Genomic DNA, 20,762 nt, shown 5'->3' with positions numbered 1-20,762 from the left:
TCTTAACTCTGTTGTCCTTGCCATGTGGAATCATAGCACCATATTCTTCTCCTTCGTAACACCACAGTTGTACCTTACGTCAATTGATGTGGTAGGCAGTTAATATACATACTGTGTTAGGGCAGGAAATGTCTGGTTTTGCTCACCACATTATGCCTGCTGCCTACTGGGTGCCTAAATGCAAGAAGTATCCAGTCAGTAATTATTATATTAATAACCATCTATCAACTATATGTTAAGTGCTTACTGCATGCCAGGCTCTGGGGATGTAACAGTGAAAAAACAGAGTCTTTGTCACATTGATTATAAGCTATCAAGAAAGATTTTGCGCTCTTTCCCGGCTGGAACCATGGAGGGTGCAGAAGAGAAGAAAGAGAAGGTTCTTGCTGTGCCAGAAACCCTTAAGAAAAAGTGAAAGAATTTCGCAGAGCTTAAGACCAAGCACCTGAGAAAGAAGTTTGCCCAAAAGATGCTTCGAAAGGCAAGGAGGAAGCTTATCTATGAAAAAGCTAAGCATTACCACAAGGAATACAGGCAGATGTACAGAACTGAAATTTGAATGGCTAGGATGGCACAAAAAGCCGGCAACTTCTATGTACCCGCAGAACCCAAATTGGCATTTGTCATCAGAATCAGAGGTATTAACGGTGTGAGCCCGAAGGATCGAAAGGTGCTGGAGCTCCTTTGCCTCCAGCAGATCTTCAGTGGCACCTTTGTGAAGCTCAACAAGGCATCAATTAACATGCTGAGAATTGTGGAGCTGTACATTGCATGGGGGTACCCAAATCTGAAGTCTGTAAATGAATTGAAAAGTTTTGTGCTGGATGATTGCTCCATGGCTGAGTAGACCCGTTGAAATTGATAGCGATCGAATCGGGACATTAGTTGAGAACAGTCAGTGTTATACCACGCAGGAGATAGCTGACATACTCAAAATATCCAGATCAAGCATTGAAAATCATTTACCCCAGTTGGTTATGTTAATCACTTTGATGTTTGGATCCCATATAAGCAAAAAAACCTTCTTGACCATATTTCTGCATGTGATTTTCTATTTAAATGTAATGAATGTGTTCCATTTTTAAAACTAATTGTGATGGGCAATGAAAAGTGGAAACTGTACAATAACGTGGAACAGAAGAGGTCATAGGGCAAGTGACGTGACCCACCACCAACCACATCGAAGGCTGGTCTTCATCCAAAGTAAGTGATATTGTGTATGGTGGGATTGGAGGAGAGTCCTCTATTAGGAGCTCTTTTCAAAAAATCAATTAATTCCAACAAGTACTACTCCTGGTTAGACCAACTGAAAGCAGCACTTGACAAAAAGTCTCTGCAATTAGTCAACAAAAACACATAATTTTTCATTAGGATAACACGAGACCCCGTGTTTCTTTGATGACCAGGCAAAAACTGTTACAGCTTGGCTGGGAAATTCTGACTCATCCGCTGTATTCACCAGACATCGCACCTTCAGATTTCTATTTATTTTGGTCTTTACGAAATTCTCTTACTGGAAAAAAATTTCATTTCCCTGGAAGACTGTAAAAGGTACCTGGGAGAGTTCTTTGCTCAAAAAAATAAAGTTTTGGGAAGATGGGATTATGAAGTTGCCTGAAAAAAAGGGCAGAAGGTAGTGGAACAAAACAGTGAATATGTTGGTGAAAATGAAAAATATGTTTTTTATTTTTACTTAAAAACCAAAGGAACTTTTTGGCCAACCCAATACCTGGGATGCTTTGTTCTTCTGTCAAGTCAGTGTAGGCTTTCTGGAGAAAATGATGTTTAAGCTGAGACTGAGAATGAAGAAGCATCATCCAAGTAAAAGGTAAAGCATATGCAAACGCCCAGAGCTGAGGGAGGGTATCATCGTCTCAGGAAGTGTACTGAGCTTAAGTAGCTCAAGTTAGACAAGAGCTGGGGTCTTGGCCAAGTGCCTGATATCAGCAGGGCTGCTTCGAAACAGTCACATACCATTAGGACATCAGCCTAAGGACCAGGGCAGATTGCGATGCCCCAACACCAGACACTGACTGAGAGCTCAGCTGTTTCTGGGTCACGTTTCTGGGTCGGAATTCAAATGCCTCACAAGAGTTCCTAGAGGAGGCCACAAATCTGCAGATCAAGTACAGGCAAAGCAGAGATGTGGACGTCACCTTACCTCAGCCTGCCAGACAGGGGAGAGGTTGGGAGGGGCCTTCTTTCCTCTCCAGACATACTGTGTATACCACAGTCAGGGTCCTGTGGGTATCCCCACTTTGGATACAGAAGTGGAATCAACAACTTCCTTCTCCCTCCCTGGGAATCATCTCCTAGGCAAAAACTTGTTCGGAAGGAAGCATAATGTGGAAGATTCTTGGAAGTTCTGTGAGGAAATCTGCTTCCCTTCAATTCTGTGTATTTTCCCAAAGGATCAGGGTCTTCCAGGCTGTAGAATATGGTTTGCAGTTATCTTTAAAGCAGGAAAATAAGTGTTGACCTTTAGAGGTGTCATACAACCAGATTTTTGGAAATCTGGCCTGAGCCCAGAGCCTCAGGATACTAAAGATGTCATTTACAGTGCACCAGAAAGAACTAATCTGGCAGCTGGGACAGTTAAGAGATGCCCAAATTAGAGCCACTCTGTAGATAACTGCTAGCCAAGAAAAGATGGAAAGCTGGAGCCTGTTTTAGAAGTGGGTTGGGTGTACAGGCCTGTACACTTAAACTGAACATTGTCCCAAGGTGATGGTAGTCATGTTGGACTGCCTGTCCCATCCATGCTTTGAGGCTTAGCAACTGGCTTAGAAGAGGTCCTAATGACTCACAGGCTTTGCGATACTACGTGGAGCGACGCTGTGTAAGTATCTCCCGAGAGGATGGCAGGGTTCTGGCCAGACCCCAGGAATCAACAGTCATGTCTAGATCTCCACGTCAGCTTTAAGCCCTCAGGCTGTCTATCCTTAGCTCTTCTAGGGTAAGTTACTTTTTAAATCAGAAATGAATGCTATAGCTCTTGATTTTTAAGTGTTAGAGCTCTTGGATCCAAAGTAAGGAATTAATATGCATATTATTTGGCCTTCTGTGTTGTATCCAAAAATGAACCAGTGTCATAAAATATCAAGCTGGCTTCTAAGCTGTATGTGTCCCAAACTTGTAGACATATATACTGCTGGGTACCTGAAACATCTTCCTGCAGCATCAATACTTCTTCAAATTTTGAAAGGAAGAGAGGGTTTTGCCTTTTTGTACTCTTAAGATTTTGGTCATATATGCCCAAACAAAATCAGAAACAGTCTGTTTTTTCATGAGAATCTTGAAAGCTGAGAAATATTATGACCAGTTTATAATGAGAAGTATTGGTACTTTCTGTATTATTGGAAAACCAGTAACCTTCATCATGCTTCTGCTTTGAGAACAGAGTTTGCTTACCTCATGCTAACCAAGGGCCACTGGACTACCAGATTGGAGCCGGTGGGATGGATGATTTCTGAGCAAGTCCAGGGAGGCCCACATGGTCGATGGGTCACTGTCTCTGATTTGTTGTTTGATTTTGGTTGGTTGGGTTCCCCCCACCACCACCAACCCCCAGGACCCTGACACTGTTGTTTGTTTGTCTGGCCACACCTCATGCCATGTGGAATCTTAGTTACCCGACCAGGGATTGAACCCCTACCCCCTGTGCTGGAAGTGCAGATTGTTAACCACTTGACCTCCAGGGGAGTCCCCATCCTGCCGCTTTTAATTACTGGCAACAAAAATTGGCTCCCACCGATCAGTGAACTTTTTAAAATTGCACTTGATCAGATGTGTTGACAGATACGCACATGAGTAGTTCTGCTTCTGACATGATGAATTCTCCATTCACACAGAAATGATTTTTCTAGTTTCCCTTGTCATTCTTTATTTAGTCTTACATCTGTAGTAGCTTTATGTTATATTTTCATCTGGGAAAAAGGATCAGTAGTTAAAAAGATGAAGTTTGGTGTACGAGTTTGAAACCAGGGAAAATATCCTAATAAGAGGGAAGTTCAGAGCAAGCTGTAATCAGCAGTAGCTGTGGGTGTCCCTGGTGTGCCCTGAGATGCCTCTGACAGCAAAGTGGGGTGATAACTCTGTCCTGTCCACAGCTGGTGACTTGAAAAGCAGCAATCTAAAAAGCACAGAGTATACAGATACACTGGAATCAGTGGCTCAGTTGGTCACAAAGAGTTGGACAAGACTGAGTGACTGAACTGATACAGATACACTTAAAATGTAGGTGTTATTATTATAGAATAAGCAAAATTAGATGCATCTTATGGAAGGAAAGAGCTTCCCTGGTGCCTTAGCTGGTAAAGAATCCACCTGCAGTGTGGGAGACCTGAACAGTAACTGCCTGAAACTGTACTCTTGTAGTCATTTAGAAACAAGCCATACAAATTTTGAAAGGAAATTTCCAGAATTTTTTTACAATTAAGTGGAAATCTTGGCTAGAAGAATAGTAAAAGGCATAATGAAATGAGCAAGGTCAAGGTCAATTTATAAAACTCCTTAGAAGGTAAAGCTCACATACTAGAAGATTTAATAGAACCTTGAACTATATAGATTTGGCCAAATTTGCTTAAGGTCAAAAAATGAGGCAGTCATTTAAAAATTACTTTAAAAATGCCCTTTTCAAATTACAAATTTAAATGTTTCCCAAGGACATACATAGACACCACCTGAAAGACTGTTACTGACCCTCGCTTTTACCATATAGTCGATTGTAAAATATGAATATCAGTGAATTATACTATTAGTCTTTGGACTATTTGTATATCTGTGAAGACATTAATTTATAAAATCCTTGAAGGTTGGGAGTTCCCTGGTGGCTTAGTGGTTAGGATTCTGGGCTTTCACTGCTGTGGCCCGAGTTCAATCCTTGGTCGAGGAACTAAGATCCCGGCAAGCAGCGCAGTGCACACAAAAACAAAAAGATCTTTGATGGTTAAAAAAAGAAAAACAAAACAGAGTTTTTCAATAATGTATGTATTTTTTTTTTTCCAATATGGTGTTTATAATAGGGGCTTTCAGAGAAGGCAGTGGCACCCCACTCCAGTACCCTTGCCTGGAAAATCCCATGGATGGAGGAGCCTGGTGGGCTGCAGTCCATGGGGTCGCTGAGAGTCGGACATGACTGAGCAACTTCACTTTCACTTTTCCCTTTCATGCACTGGAGAAGGAAATGGCAACCCACTCCAGTATTCTTGCCTGGAGAATCCTAGGGACGGCGGAGCCTGGTGGGCTGCCGTCTATGGGGTCGCACAGAGTCGGACACGACTGAAGTGACTTAGCAGCAGCAATAGGGGCTTGGGGTAGGATTATACATAGTCAAATAAGCTAGGTGGCCATAAGGAGCAAGCCTTACATATTAAATACATCCTGAATATACCTTCACCTACTACATTACTTCCCCAGAATTCCTTACCCTAAAAACTTAGCTTCTAGATTTTCTTACTGTGTTCAACGGAATGGTAAAGGTGGTAATATTTTAGAGGGTGTATAAAATTGAACCATAAAAATAACTTTTCAGGTTTATAGAATCAAAGGTAACTTTGCTCTGTGACCAGATTGGCTAGATTTATCCAGAGAAGGTGATAGAGACTTCAAGATCAGGTTTTCTTTTTCATGGAAGTATAAACGTACACCCTACCCCACCACTGCCACCTCTCACCCTCGTATCTAGAAGACTTTTATTTTTTTTGCAGTTTCTAGCATAGATAACGGAGAAGGCAGTGGCACCCCACTCCAGTACTCTTGCCTGGAAAATCCCATGGATGGAGGAGCCTGGTAGGCTACAGTCCATGGGGTCGCTAAGAGTCGGACACGACTGAGCGACTTCACTTTCACTTTTCCCTTTCATGCACTGGAGAAGGAAATGGCAATCCACTCCAGTATTCTTGCCTGGAGAATCCCAGGGACGGCGGAGCCTGATGGGCTACCATCTATGGGGTCGCACAGAGTCGGACACGACTGAAGTGACTTAGCAGCAGCATAGATAACTTGTTTACTCATGGCCCCACTCATTGATTCATCCTCAGAAGCAGAGGCAGCCTGCCAGATCCCTGGGTGCTTTGGAGCACTGACAGATGGGAACAAGCAAGGAGGGGATGGAGGGGGGAGCCTAAGGTTGTTTATTCCCCCACTGCTAACCATGCTTCCCAGCCACGTTAGAACACCACATGTGTTAGACACAACTACTTGATCATTCATATCATAACAAAGGAGAAGTTCCCAAAGTTGACCTAAGTAACAGATATTTTTCTAAGGATGAACACTTAGTCAAGACAAAACCCTGTATGTTTTCACTGCAAATGACAAATCTACAGTGAAAGTGAAGGTTGAGAGGTGGATGTAACGAGTTGATTGATCATGGGGAGTTGTGTGTTATGTGGGACTCAGTTTATTTACATGGAATTAAAACCTTATCAACATCATTATCAACATCAACATTAACACCATTATCAACATCGTATCAGATTTACTGTCCTCCAATTAGCAAAAGACTAATGAGTAAATCAGAGAAACTAATTCTACCACCTGGCACGAGCATCACGATCTGCCCGCAAGAAGCAAGATGTATTGAAACTTCTACCAACAGAAGCCTGAAATCACCACACAAGCCACCTTCTAGAAAGTCATCTAGGTTTCACTTCTTAGCAATTATTTAGCTAAAATTTTACTTAGTGATATTTTTGCTTTTTGCATCTACATTTTGAGTCTGGGTTCTCAAAATATAATACAAAAAAGAAAATAAAAATTGCTTAGAATACTGAACCTAATAATGTGCAGCATCAGAGAATTCAGCCTAGTTTCTAGAAAAGGGTAAGTTGGATTCATCTGACACATTTATGTTAAATAGAAAGCACTTTTTTTGTCCTTATTGGGAAGTAAAAACATTTTTTCATTTTAAATCAAACATATCTATTATGGAGCAGCATGAAGAATGAGGGTGAATTTTTAATATTAATATGAGATTTTTAAAGAAATGTGTGCAGTTGGAGAGCTTCAGGCTATCCCCTGTTATTTTGCTGTAGAAGACTTATGTTGAAAAGTTTTTGAGAAAGATGGTTTAAATATGGGAGAAGATGGTTGGTTGAAGACATAATACTAAAGGAATTAAAACACACTCCTTCCCTCCCTTTTATGTCACTGTTACCCTTTCACTGATATAAACCTCTCACTTCCCACCTCTCTCATGAAGCCTTCAGGCTCACCTGGGCTCAGAGCAGGCTGTGGCGTGCTCCGAATTGCTATTAGACCATGGTAGACACTTGCTGACCAAGGTCATGGTCATCTTATTTAGAGACTTTGACTATGGCATGGTGAAGGGTTCTTCAGTGTGAAAAAAATGGCTTAGCCCCAGAAGGGATCCAGAGGCTGTTTTGTTTTGTTTTGTTTTGTACTCTGGCACAATATATTCACTTGCTTGTAGCATCACTCATTGATTTCTGACTAAAAGCATTGTCAGTCTGTCCATCATTTTGTTGAGTGATGGAAACAGGTGATGGAGATGGTGGGGTTAATTGCCCCGCTAAAGAGGCTGTCCTCACCTTGGCACCTTTTCCATGTATGTTTGCTTCACCTCCTACCACCTGTGTAACATTTCCCCAGTTGCCAGCCAGGCCCTAGTCTTATCAGGCCAAGAAGCCTGAGACCCTCTTCACACTGAGTGGGCCTTTTGAGGCCCTTAGACTGACTCAGCGGAGAAGGCAATGGCAACCCACTCCAGTACTCTTGCCTGGAAAATCCCATGGATGGAGGAGCGTCGTAGGCTGCAGTCCATGGGGTGGCAAAGAGTCAGACAGGACTGAGCGACTTCACTTTCACTTTTCACTTTCATGCATTGGAGAAGGAGATGGCAACCCACTCCAGTATTCTTGCCTGGAGAATCCCAGGGACGGGGGAGCCTGGTGGGCTGCCGTCTATGGGGTCGCACAGAGTCAGACACGACTGAAGCGACTTAGCAGCAGCAGCAGCAGACTGACTCAGAGTCCAGTAGGCCTCCACTCAGGTCACCCCTGGTTCTTGTGGACTGCCTGAAAGGCACTGCAGTAAAAAGTTGCCTCAGCTGAACATGTCTTTCCTTTCTCCCCACAGACGTAACCAGTGCGGTGCAATCCAAGCGAAGAAAATCCAAGTAAACAAGCTAGACGACGACTTGATATTTGTAAATGTGTGTGAATTTTACAAAAAGCAATTTTGAGCTGTGACTTTTTAAAAATCCATTTCTGTACAGTTAGTTATTTTAATAACGTGGTCCTTTTCCTAGTCCCTGCAGCCTGTTTCGTAAAGTGCAATGGGGAAAGCAAAATTGTTGAACCATTTTGGTGTTGCAAGATGAAGTTCAGGGTTTCTAAAATGTTGCCATGTATTGAGAGGAGCTAATGCGATTATGTTATTAGTTTTCACATTTCCTAAGCAGCCTAGAGTACAGGGTGAGCATTTTTAGATCTCTAATGATGTATTGTGCTGTGGAAGTACTGTGTGTGAATAGCAGTAGTAGGGCAACAGGAAATCTTCCCATTTGGAAATGTTGTAAATAATTTTATTATATAGTGTTTTGGATGTATTTGTTGTAGAAATGGACCAGTGAATAAAGAGAATCTAAGGGTTTGTACAATGTGAAATACTGAATGTGTTAAATAAATGTCTTTTGTCCTAGAACATAAACATATGTTATTGGTAAGGGATTATTGGGTAAGCAGGCTCTTTCTTTGGACCATAAGTGAATAGGAACAGCCTTCTTTATGAATTAGATTTCCATCTTGTCCTCATTGCACTTGAGATGCCCACCTGGGAATTGTGGAAAATGAACATACTTGTGCACTCAGCTCATTCCTTGGCTTTGGAAGATTAGCTCTTTTTAGCACTGTACCAGGCACTTTGATATTGGTCAGATTTCTTTTGGTTGAAAATAACAGAATCAACTTAGAGAGGAGCAGAGTCACCTAGGATCATCTAGAAACGGGAAGCAATCAGCAAATCAGATGGCACTTTTCTCTACCTCTTTCATCTGGTTCTCCATGCACAATTGCTCCAAAACAAGCACGTATACACCTCCTCCATTCGAGAGAGAAGCCCAGATCAACCAGCAAGATTTTTTGTAACAGCATCAAGAATCTAGCCCAGTTTAGGTCAGGTTTCTAACTTCAGTCCGTATCTGTGGTTAGATGGAGCAGCTCCCAAATAAAAGTGGTCATTTTGCATTATATAGTTCAGGGGAACCCACTGTGTTCCCCTCTGTGGCTGCTCTGTTTCTAATTTGCATCACCATGGCTTGAGGTGACTTATGAACATGTCTAGGTTTCTCCCTTTCCTGGCTCTGTCCTTACATTAAAAACTGTGGTCTCCAAACCAGCTGCTTCTGCCCCTCTCCTACCCCCAACATTCAGGTGACATCAATGCTTGAGGTCTTGTCTTTATCTTGATCTGGGCCCCAGCCTTCTGTTATGTCTCCTATAGCTAGACATATACTCCATCCCTTCCCCTCCCATTCCCTTCCCACTGGCTCTGTAACCCAGTGCCTGAGACCCAAAGAATGAATTGGTGATTCTCATGTTCTTATTCTCATTTTTTAAAACGTGTCCTGCATTATAAGGATTCTCTAAAAGTAGTTATTTCTGAGTCACACCACATTGTCTGGCTCTGTCACCAGCAAGCTCATCTACTCTCTTCCTCCCTGTGCGACACACACAACCAGAACCAAACCTAGCCTTGTAATAACACGCTGTGTCAGTACTGTGTTTGAGATTGCAGAGTGCTTCTCCAACTTTACTCAGGAAGAAAGCATGTGCTTTAAATAGATTTTTATTTGTTTTTCTTTATATTAACTTTTTCTCCCATAGAGGAATAACATTACAGTCTAACAATCAGAATCCTGTTACACACATCCACAGGCATGCCACATGACCAGGCTGAGGTGGTTGTGTCCTCGAGTCTGTCAACATGTCACAACATGGTCAACCAGAGTCTCCTCTTTTCAGCCGGTCTCAACACAAAACACCCAAGAGGGATGCACTCATCTTACTGGTTCCGCCTGGAACCAGGGGGCAGGGCAAGAGGAAAGATACAAGGGGCCGTGTTATGTCTGCCTTCAGTCCCCTCACAGAAAGCCACATGGATCTGAGGAGTCATCCAGGAGCTCTGGTGGGGTCCTCATTGCACCTGACATGTGTCAGAGCAGACTACCAGGGTTCCAGACAGGGGTCAGGGAGCAAGCATACTCCAAAACAGCAGCACACTGCATTCATACACACGTGGTACCCTGATGGGGCCAGACTGGCAAGAGCTGGAAATGACACCCAGCTTGAAGAGAGCTGTATTGGGGAAATCACTCAGATGTATTGAGGAATTACGGAAGTTGTCCTTTAATGTAACTGGGACACACTCTAGAAACGGGTCCCTCTCACGTACTGAGTTTTGGCAAAGCGCTGGTAGTGCTGACATTAAATAATACAGTCTGGAACAGACTTCTCCAGGGTCTCTGAAAACATCCATAAGGACAGACTCTAACCTCCTCCTGTCTGAGGTTGCATAGGACTTTGTGAGTTCTGGTTCCCTCATGTATTCAAGTTCTGTGGTTTAAAAAAAAATCCTGAAGCATGCTCAAGGTGAAAGGCACATACACAGTCAGTACAGTGTGACGAGGTCTGACGCTTCAGGACCAACAGGAGACCAACTAGTGTTGGTTCTTAGAGATCTATATACAATTAAAATATTGCCACACTCAAATGCTACAGAAATCTATAGGAAAGTAAAAAAATATGAGCCTTGCCACCAGCCAGGTGATGATATTGGAGGGTTCTAGAACTACAGGAGCCTTCAGAATTATGGGTAAGGTAGGGGCCTTCCAAAACTGGAGCCAAATGCTCTAACTCACTTTTCCCCCACAGAAGGGTTGTGAACAGCACTGCCCAGAACTGAGCCTAGGCTCCAGCTGGCTGCGAAAGAGTAGGCAAGAAGCACTGGAGGGAGTTTCAGCTCTTGGAGGTGCTGAAGACCCTAAGCTGGCTGTGATGTAACCAAGGAGTAGCTGGGAGAATCAAAGAGACTAGGTTGTAACTGAAGGAGAACCTTGGGGAGAGGAGCAAGGCTGTCAACTACTGGAGCCCTAGTGGACCAGTATGGGGACTTTGAACTGCTTTTATATTGTAAATGTGGCTTATTCCCTTGTGTAGGAGATGCCAACAGGGCTTCCTCTGTCCCCATCCCAACATCTGTAGGGCTACCCGCTCCCTTATCCATACACCACCCCCCCATGAGCCCTAGGGTTAGCAGATCAGGGAGGGCAGCTGCCTTTGCCCTCATGGAACTGCAGAGTTTTCTCTAAACTTCAGCTTGGCCATGAGGCCTAGAAACCTAGAACGGGAGTGAGGGGGAAGACCTATGTTAGTATGTAACAGGAAATATTAAAAGTTTCAAGGAAGAGAGAGCACACACTAGAAAAGGACAAGTTACAGGGAAGGAGAAGCAACTCAGGGCATCCCAAGAGGCTGTTGCTGGTGTCTGAGCCCAAAATTCAATCCTGCTGAGGAGAAAGCTGACTGCCCCATCCCCTGTGTCTCATCCAGGTATCCAGGTTCCCTCTCCCAGGTACTTACTGGAGGAGAAGGGAAGAGGAAACCGTAAGTTACCTATTTCTCCCCAGCAGCCTAGAAAGGGAGAGAGCCCTGGGAAAGAAAATGAAGAGAGCCCTCCCTAAAGGCCCTGAACCTGGATAGGGACTATGGGGATTGGGGCAGTGGGGCTCCTGGCCTCCTACCCAGGACTGTTTATTAGCCATCCTGGCAGAGCCTGAAATACCAGGCCAGAGGCAAGATAAATGCTGAGCTGCCATTCTTGGGATGGCTTCACCCCACAGCTTGTCCTCCCCAACATTACCATTCTGCATTCTTATTCTGGGGTGTGTCCTTCCCCTGCCTAGAATCCCTCCAGCTTGCATCTCTCCTAAGCTAGTTCTAGCACCTTGGGCATATGAACAGATAATCTAGGATGGCAGGGCTTTGCCCAGCCTTTACTGCTAAGTTGACATGTTGCAGGTAAGGGCAGCAAGGTACTAACTAAGCCCTTCAGACACAGGGATCTGCAGAGGGTTTGATTTCAGGAAGAGATTTGGGAGGTGAATTATAGAAAAGGGATGAGGGAGTAGACTCTGGGCTCCAGCTTGAGAACAAGGCTTGGCCTCTCTGAGCAGGCACAGTGCGAGCCCCCTATTGTGCCCTGCTCCCTACAGCATCTCAACCCCTCTGACCTGACTACGTTTCCAGTAGGTTTCCTCTTTTCCTCGATTCCCTCCACTCTCTCCCACTAACTCACATCTCACAGTCCTTTCCCACATACCTTACCTTTCCATGCCTGAGCAGCTCCAAGGAGCCCAGCCTCCAGAGGAGAGGGAAGGGGGAGACTAAAGGCAGAACCCTCTAGTCTCACTGGGAGAATCACTGAGTAATAAGGGAGCAGGAGTGAATGCAGGTCCAAACATTAGATAGAGTGAGGCTTGTAAAGTGGGGGCTGAAGGTAGGAAATGAGCCAGATATGAGACTGGAAGAAGACACTCAGAAACAGGAGTGGGCCGGAAATAGAGGACTGGAGGAATGGGGATGGAGAGTGTCTGAGCAAAGATCCAGAAGGGGAACCAGAGAAGGAAAGACCGACTGTCAGTGGGGGAGATGGAGGATTAGAAGCCAGAAGGGGCCAGAAGGGGCCAGAAGGTGAGAGGGTGAACGGAGCGGGGCTGGGGGCGGGGGGAGGGGGTGGTTGCGGAGCGGGGTGTGGGGTGTGTTCAGAGGCAGATTAGAGGATCAGAGAAAGGGAAGTAGGAGTGGGAGAGAGAGGCGATCAGCCCACCTCACACACTTAAGAAGGGAGGCTGTGGTGTCCAGCCCGAGGTGGGCTGCAGGCGCCCCCTCGATCAGCACACTGGCTGCGGCGGAGGGGCTGCATAGGGTCGGGAGTCAGCGAGGGGTTTGCAGCACGGCCGGTGGAAGCTCAGTAGTTGAACTGCCGCTGGCAGGGCTGGTAGACAAAGCTGCCCTGGTGCTTGGGCCGGCGCGGACGGCTCTCGCGGGCGCGGTTCTGCCGCTGCACCACCTTGGCGCTCAGCGCGTGGCGCTCGGCCCGCTGCCGGGCCCGCTGCATCCGCCGCGCCTGGCCCGCCTTCTCCAGCAGCGCAGCCCGCGCCGGCAGAGGGGCGGCATGGTGCAGGGCCCGGGGTTCGTGGCGAGCAGGCGCCAGCTCCCTGCAGGGAGAGACAGCGAGTTAGTCAGGGCTGGACAAATCGAGGGGAGTGCTGGCACCTCCCACTTGTCCCCGCACCCTCCGCAAGTTTTAGTCTCTGCTCAGAGGGGGGCGCCCAATGCCGTTCTCGAGGGTACCAGCCCTTCCTCCAAACCACCCCGGAGATGCCTCCTCGGTCCTAGACTCTAAAATGGGTAAATGTGGCCCCATGAAGGCTCAGCTTCAACTTCCGGTTCGACCCTGGCATTCTGTACTCTACCCCTACACCTCCTTAGCGCTGCGGCCTCGCCCTTCCAACCTCCGCAGACCCCAAGCCTCTGCTCCAGTCTTTCTCAATCCCTGCCCCAGCCACGAAGCCACGCCTCTCCCAATCTCAAAGGCTCCTTTGCCTTCGCGCCCTACATCCTGGCCCATCGGCCCCGCCCTTTGCCTCGAACACTTGCCTCTAAAGGCTCCTCCTGGGCAGGGCCAGGGGATTCCTAGGCTCCGAGACATTCCTCTCTAGGCCTCCAGGCTCCGCCCCCTGCCCGCTCACCCATCGCTAGAGTCTCCGTCAGGCAGGGCAGCGTCGTCGTCTTCTGGATGCGGGGAGGGCGAGCCAGTCTCCAGCACTATGGTGCTGCCAGTCACGTAAACGGACATGCTGGGGTGCTCGATGAGGAGGTCCTCCAGGGGACTGCTCTGGAGGCGGGCAGGCCCGAGTCCAGGCCCCTCTGCAGTAAAACAGGCCGGAGGGGTAACAAACCAGCTCTCATCCATCAAGGAGGGTGCGGGCGGAGGGCGGCCTGCCGGGGCAGCGGCGGCCCCGGGGCTGGGTGGAGCTGTGAAGCTGTCTATGGGTTACGGAAGGAGGGGGCGCAGTGGCGACACACACACACACACACACACACACACACACACACACACACCGGACACAACGGGACAGGGAGAGAAAGGGCATCGTTAGTCAGCCCCGCAGCCCCGCCAGCCACACCCACGGGGCACCCACAAGTCTTGACCTGCTGCCCTGGGGCGCGTGAGGTGTGGACTGCAACACCTCTGCCAGGAGAGAGCCCCAGCTTGCATGGGACGGCGCTGTCACCCCTACCTCCATTGCTACTGCCTCAGCCTCAATTTGCCTTGGGAACTCCCCAGTCCCCTAGCAGCTCCCTGCTCGATGGCTGGACTACGGGCCCTAACGAACACTTCATAGGCTCAGGAGTCAGTCCTGGCCCCAGACTCACCCGGCAGGTCAATGATGAGCCAGCCATCCACTTCATCCTCTTCGGAGACGAAGGCTTGGGGGCAGTCAGGGTCCTCGGCAGCAGGCGGCGGGGGACTGAAGAAGAGGCTGGTGAGGCGCTGAAGCATGGTGAGGGAGCAAAGAGGCCTGGGGGTGGGGAGAATGGTCTATGGCAGTGCAGAAACCTGTGAGGTAGAGAGGAGTCAGAGGTACCAGGAACTGCTCTCCCCGCAACTCCTGGCTGGGGATACCTTCCCCAGCACCCAGAACATTGATAAGAGTACAACGGAAATGTGTGGGAAAGCTTTGCCCTGTGTGTGTGTGTATACACTTGTGTGTGTGTGTGTTGTTTGTTCACTTTCTGCTAAGTCAGCCTGCCTTCAGGCTTTTCTGTTTTCTGTATGACCTTAGAAGTTATTTAAGGTATCTGTGCTTTAGTGTTCTCATCTGTCAAATGGCAAGAATAATAGTATCCTCCTCTCAGACCTTAAAGGAATTAAATGAGCTAATAATAGTATCCTCTTCTGGGCTCTCATGAGAATTAAATGAGCTAAACACAAACTGCTCAGAACAGTGGATACAGACTAAGCATTTGATAAACTAATTAAGTAGTTTATTATTAATAATTGTTAATATTATTGCATGCTCTAGGACTGATATATAAGACTCTATCAGGGAAGGTCCTCAAAGGACTGGACATCCAACCTGGACCTTGAAGGGTAAAAACAGTTCTCTAGGCAAGGAAGAAATCCCCCAATATTGTGATTATTTATCACCATCAACATCATTATATAGCTAATATTCATGTGCCAAGTACTGTATTAAGCCTTTAACCTATACTACCTCATGTAATCTTCACAATAACTCTAGGAAATGGATATAATTATTAGCCCTCTTTTACAGGTGAAGAAATTGAGGCTCAGAGACATAAGATGATTTGTCTAAAATCTCACAGCTAGTAAGACACAGAGGAAGGATTCTAATCCACGCAGATTCCACATCACTATACTCCATTGCCTTTGCTGGGTATCTGTCTGGGTTAGGCATTTTTAATTTAGTGATCTGGGACCATGGTCCATGTGTATTTTTCTGAACAGAAGGACCTTGGTTTTCAGCATGATTTCCTAAACAGCAGTCCTTGACCCCAGAGATTAAGAATCACTACTTAAGGGAACTTCTCTGGTGGTCCAGTGGCTAAGACTCTGCCCTCCCAACTCAGGGGCCCAGGTTCCATCCCTGGTCAGGGAACTAGATCCCACATGCTGCAACTAAGAGTTCGCATGCCGCAACTAAAGATCCCACATGCTGCAACGAAGATTGAAGATCCCGAGCGCTGCAACTAAGACCTGGTGCAGCCAAATAAAATTAAAAAAGAAAAAAAAAAAAGAACCACTACTTGAGCCTGTGTGGCTTGAAAAGGGCTCACTGGCAGAAATCCCACAGAATAGCTACCATCTCACCATGTGATTACATAAACCTCAATTGTGTCTGCCAGGTGAAGGTCCTATTCCCACTGGCCATCCACCCTCATCCCCACTATTCCCAAGCTCCTGCTCAAAGATAGCATCCCTGGTTAGGGAGGAAGATCAGGTTGCCTGGTCCCAGGGATGCCCAGGTCAGTGGGAGGTGATGATGGAGGGAGAGAGCTATCAGACCCCAAGAGCCCTTAAAGATGAGGACTGAGGGTTAGATCAGGACTCAAGCCCTCAATCAGTCCTTCCCTGGGTGAAGGTGAGAAAGGAGACCCCCTGCTCCAGGAATGGAAACACCAAGCCTACTTCAGGACTAGACCTGGGTTAGGGGCTGCTGACCAGGCCCCCCTGAATGTCCCTAAAGCTTGACTCTCCTGAAGATAACCAACAGTTTTGCTACTCAGCCACTTGTCACCTTCCTCTAAGGATGTTTCCACACCTTCTATAAAGCTCCCTGGGGATATAGCCACACTTCCATCCCCTGGAGGCATTCTACTCTTACTAAAAACCCACCTGGGGTATTTCTATGGTTGTTGCACCTCTTCCAATCCCTGCGTGTATTTTCCACACTTGCCACAGAATCACCTAAGCTCTATACCCTGAGAGTATGTGTACATTTGCAGACCCCACAGTGGGCTCCAGAAGGAAGTGGTGCCTGGGTGTTGGCCTCCCTGGTGGTAGATTTTCAGGGATTATGAAAGGTTGGGTCAACCTCAATCAGTGCCCGCCCAGCACAAGCCACATATCCCAGCCCATTTGTAGCCACAGGGAGTTAGTGACTCAGTTACCAAAAATTCAGAGAGTTTGACCCCTCCTGAAGGAAGGGAAAGACTGGGGCCTTGATGAGGCACACCTTCTTTCTAAGGACCTACTGCTTCATCGAGAAAATGAAAAGAAAGTGAACAGGTGTTTCAGAAACCATGGTATTCACCCAGCCCATTTTATAAGCTGAGGATCAGAAGACATAAGTCCGTCCAAAGACACAGCTAGATGGTGGCAGAACAGGCCTAGCACCAGGTCACTGAGCCTTTGGTCCGAAGTGTACAGTCAGGAACCCCTCAGTAAACAATCCCCCAAAATATAATGATGCAAGGGAGATGGGGGAAGTCAGACAGGAGTCAGATTTTGATCAAGTCACTGCCCCTCTGAGGGGGCCCTCTGTCCAGCTATAAAAGGGTCTGAGGTTCCTGGCACTGAGATTCATCCTGCATTTACCAGAGCACCCACTGTGTACCAGAGTCTGCTCCAGGCCTCTTCAAATTACAAACAGATTGAAGTAAGGAAAGCTTAGGGCTGGGAAAGCTCCCTGCCCGTGGTCACACAGCAAGTCAGTGACAGAGCCAGAAGTGACAACCTCACCAGCCAGCTAGTGCCTGCCCCCTCTCATGACCACAGAGGGAGGCTCCCAGAATTTTTCTTTCCCAGCCCTGCCAACTTCCTGGTTCTCACATTCCCAGTTCTGCTCCTGGGAGAACCATTCCCTTTAATAACTGCAACAGCTGTGCCCGGAATAACACTTGAGCCCCAAGCCACCTCTACCCCAGCCCATCCATGAGCAGAGTCTAGGCTAAGATAGGACTCTTGGTCCAACCCATAGGCCCATCTACTTGGAAAGTCAGAGGCTCTCCTCCTGCTCATTCTTTGGTGCTTCTCTGTGAGCAGAGAGAGGAAAGCACATGCTTTGTAATCACCAGCACTAGTCCAGGTCAATCCTTTCTAGCTGACAGCTCTGGGGGTGCAAGGTGAAAGTGATAGTTGCTCAGTTGTGTCCAACTCTTTGTGACCCCATGGACTGTAGCCTGCCAGGCTCCTCTATCCATGGAATTCTCCAGACAAGAAAACTGGAGTGGGTTGTCATTTCCTTCTCCAGGGGATCTTCCTGACCCCAGGGATTGAACTCTGGTCTCCTGCATTGCAGACAGATTCTTTACCATCTGAGCCACCAGGGTGGGAGATGAAGGACAGCCAAACAGAGGGAACTCTCACCTCCATCCCATCCCAACATCGGCCCGGGAGACACCCTGATGCAACCATTGACTCACCTTTCTTGGCCAAAACAGCTGGGAGGCAGTGATTTTACTGGGCTCCAGAACTCTGAGGAACAGAATGAGGATCAGGGCCTCAAAAGGGGACCCAGTCTCCAGAGACCTCCTGGAAAAAGGTCCAGGAGTGAGGAAACCTGGGAGCATTATCAAATTTGGATGGGGCTTAGCCCAAGTGGTTGGGTGGCATCACCGACTCAATGGACATGAGTTTGAGTTGGTGATGGACAGGGAAGCCTAGCATGCTGCAGTCCATGGGGTTGCAAAGAGTCCCACACAACTGAGCAACTGAACTGAACTAACCCAAGTAGAGTCTTAGGTGCAAGGAGGACGTGTAACTTGTTACTTGTAATAAGCTTCTACTAGGTATTGCCAGTGGCTAATGCATCCATCACTCACTAGAGAGGCATGACTCTAACTGGCTGCACGATCTCGAGTAAGCCACTTCCCCTCTCAGGGCCTCGGTTACTCCATTCATGAAATGGGCTCTAAGACCGACCCCTCGTTCGGGGGCTGGGAACGACGTCAGCTAAGGCGCTGCACACATGTCAGGGATTAGGAGAATGTTATTACGTTAGTCCCAGGGGAGCAGAGCCTGGAGCCTGAGGGAGGAAATTGCACCACCAACTGGCGCTGCCCCAGCGATCTAGAGTTCAAGCTTCAGGGGCTCCTGAACTTCGGACAACCCCCTCCCCCTATCTAGACCCAGTAGCGCCTTCGGAACCTCTCTCAGGTCTCAAGAGAAAGTAGAAGATCAGAGGTTTGACCTCAGCTCCTGGGTTAGCCCAGGAAACAGGAGGGTCCTCTGGTCCCGCTGCCTTCAGCGTCCCTCACTCATGGGCCCAGTTTCGACTCAACGCCCAACGGGTCACCGGAGGACAAGCGACCCGAGTCGGGAGGGGGTGGGGGGCGGTGCCGGCCTTGGTGACGTCTCAATGTCATATGCAAATAGGGAGACGTCACGGTCTACCGGGCGGGGGGCAGCCAATCCGGAGCCCAGAATGCAGCCTCGGCAGCCGCAGGCGGACACTGACAAAGACCGGGGAACTGGGGGCGCGGGGCGTGTCCCGAAGCTCCAGGAGCCCCCCTGGCCAAAGCCGGTCGGAACTCACCTGGGGGCTGGGGGCGGAGCGGCGGGCCCAGGTGGCGCTGAGGTAGTTGTGAGGCGGAGCGTCCGGGGGTCGGCGGCGGATCACAGGCCCGGCAGCATCGCGGGGGCTGGGTTGGGAGCACGTCGGACGCTCAGAGTGACTGCGCTCGCGCGCGGGGCTTTGAGTCTACAGCCGCCGCAGCTGGACTCACGGCACAAATTGGAACGTTCAAACAGCTGATTGTGACGTCACAAAGGGGCCCGCCCGCCTCGCGTCACCGCCCGGCCAAGCGGCGGCCAATCCCAGGCTGCGGATCCCCCCTCCCCGCCTCCTCCGCGGTTAGCCGGCTAGTGGCTCCTTCGCGGGGATTCCAGACTCCCAGGCTAGGGAAGAGGAGGCCTGGAGAAGCAACTGCTGGAAGCTTGGACCGCCCTGCCTTTGGGCGACCCACGGACCTCTCTAAGAGGGCGGTTCCCACTCGTTCCTACGAGATCCCCATCTTCCTGCACTCCCTCCGCATCTGTCAGCGCGCTCACCTCTCCCGCTGCCTCTCTTGTCCTTTCACCTGCATCTTACATTCAAGTCCCTCAGTTTGTACACTTTTCTCAATGCCACACCACGTTCGTGCCCTCCAGCCTCCTCACCACCCGTCTCCCGGCTCTTCCTTTTCTGTCTCCCTTTCTTACCCATACACGCTCGCTGCTTTCCCACTCCTTTTTTTTCTTCGGCTGGGCAAGCTTAACAGGTGGGGGACAACCCTCTTCCTGGTTCCAGGGGATCGCAGGAAGTCTACAAAGTTGGTTAGGCTGACAGGAAAATTTTGCCGGTAGAACTTGGAGAGGAATTGCTTTGGGCTAAATAAACATTGATCTAGAGAGTACTCTGCATTGGAACGTTTACACATCTTGTGCGTGTGTGTGCTCAGTCGTGTCCGACTCTTTGTGACCCCATGGGCTGTGGCCTGCCAGGCTCCTCTGTCCATGGGATTTCCCAGGCAAGAATACTGGAGTGGGTTGCCATTTCCTTCTCCATGGGATCTTACCGATGGAACTTGCCTATCCTGCATTGGCAGGCGGATTCTTTACCACTGGCTACCTGGGAAGCCCTTACACACCTTATTTAATCCATATGCTACTGGGGCTGGACAGAAAAGTGAGAGACAGGGATTGATTGATTATTAACCTCGATGTACACACTGGGAAACTGAGATAGATCTCATGGCAACCCACTCAGTGTTTTCTTGCCTGGAGGATTCCACGGACAGAGGAGCCTGGCGGGCTATAGTCCATGGGGTTGCAGAGAGTGGGACCCAACTGGGTGATTAAACACCACCACCACCACACAGGGAAACAGATAGATCTCACGGTTAGTATATAGATTCATACTCAGTAATGCATTCAACAACAACTATTGCCGCTGCCAGACCATTAGCTGACATTTTTGAGCACTTAGTGCCAGGCATTGTGCCATATTGCGGTATATGTGTTTTTATTCTTCACAACAACCGAAAAGGTGTGTGTTAACCCCATTTTCCAGTTGAGGAATCAGGGTCACACAGTTATAGTAAATGGCAAAGCCAGGATTTGAACACATAGTTCCTGGCTCCAACACTCTCTGCTCTCTACAAGCAACAGATAATCAAAGCCCGAGGGTGCTTCAGCCTCCCCCAGGAGACCTGGGCTTCGTCCTTTCCCCA

General features: G+C 48.1%; 2 protein-coding genes across 55 annotated transcripts in view; one reads left to right on the top strand and one right to left on the bottom strand.

Annotated features, from left to right (window-relative positions):
* The window catches only part of NCOA6 (nuclear receptor coactivator 6), a 93,192-nt gene extending 84,562 nt beyond the window's left edge, over positions 1-8,630 (top strand). For all 41 annotated transcript variants that reach the window (XM_081559867.1, XM_081559848.1, XM_081559843.1 and 38 more), the window contains one exon: positions 8,101-8,630. In XM_081559867.1, the coding sequence (XP_081415993.1) occupies positions 8,101-8,144 (44 nt within the window). In that variant the 3' untranslated portion in view covers positions 8,145-8,630. The remainder of the gene's footprint in view (positions 1-8,100) is intronic.
* A 1,164-nt stretch (positions 8,631-9,794) lies between these two features.
* On the bottom strand, positions 9,795-19,321 carry TP53INP2 (tumor protein p53 inducible nuclear protein 2). 14 transcript variants are annotated; one of them, XM_081559881.1, is made up of 5 exons: positions 19,088-19,321; positions 17,976-18,027; positions 14,463-14,646; positions 13,775-14,072; positions 9,795-13,240 (listed from the first exon to the last, which is right to left on the bottom strand). In XM_081559881.1, the coding sequence occupies exons 3-5, from the start codon at positions 14,587-14,589 to the stop codon at positions 12,991-12,993; spliced, it is 675 nt and encodes a 224-aa protein (XP_081416007.1). In that variant the 5' UTR covers positions 14,590-14,646; positions 17,976-18,027; positions 19,088-19,321; the 3' UTR covers positions 9,795-12,990. The 14 variants fall into 14 exon arrangements, with proteins under 14 accessions (XP_081416007.1, XP_081416015.1, XP_081416019.1 ...); XM_081559889.1 differs by having other exon boundaries at positions 13,775-13,952; positions 19,088-19,310; XM_081559893.1 differs by having other exon boundaries at positions 13,775-13,952; positions 14,463-14,608; positions 19,088-19,297.
* Positions 19,322-20,762: the final 1,441 nt, after the last annotated feature.

Source organism: Giraffa tippelskirchi, chromosome 13 (genome assembly GCF_054371585.1).
Source record: "Giraffa tippelskirchi isolate mGirTip1 chromosome 13, T2T-mGirTip1v1.2.pri, whole genome shotgun sequence".
Lineage (NCBI taxonomy): Eukaryota > Metazoa > Chordata > Mammalia > Artiodactyla > Giraffidae > Giraffa > Giraffa tippelskirchi.
The sequence above is the reverse complement of the archived record's forward strand: the minus strand, read 5'-3'. Positions and strand labels throughout refer to the sequence as shown.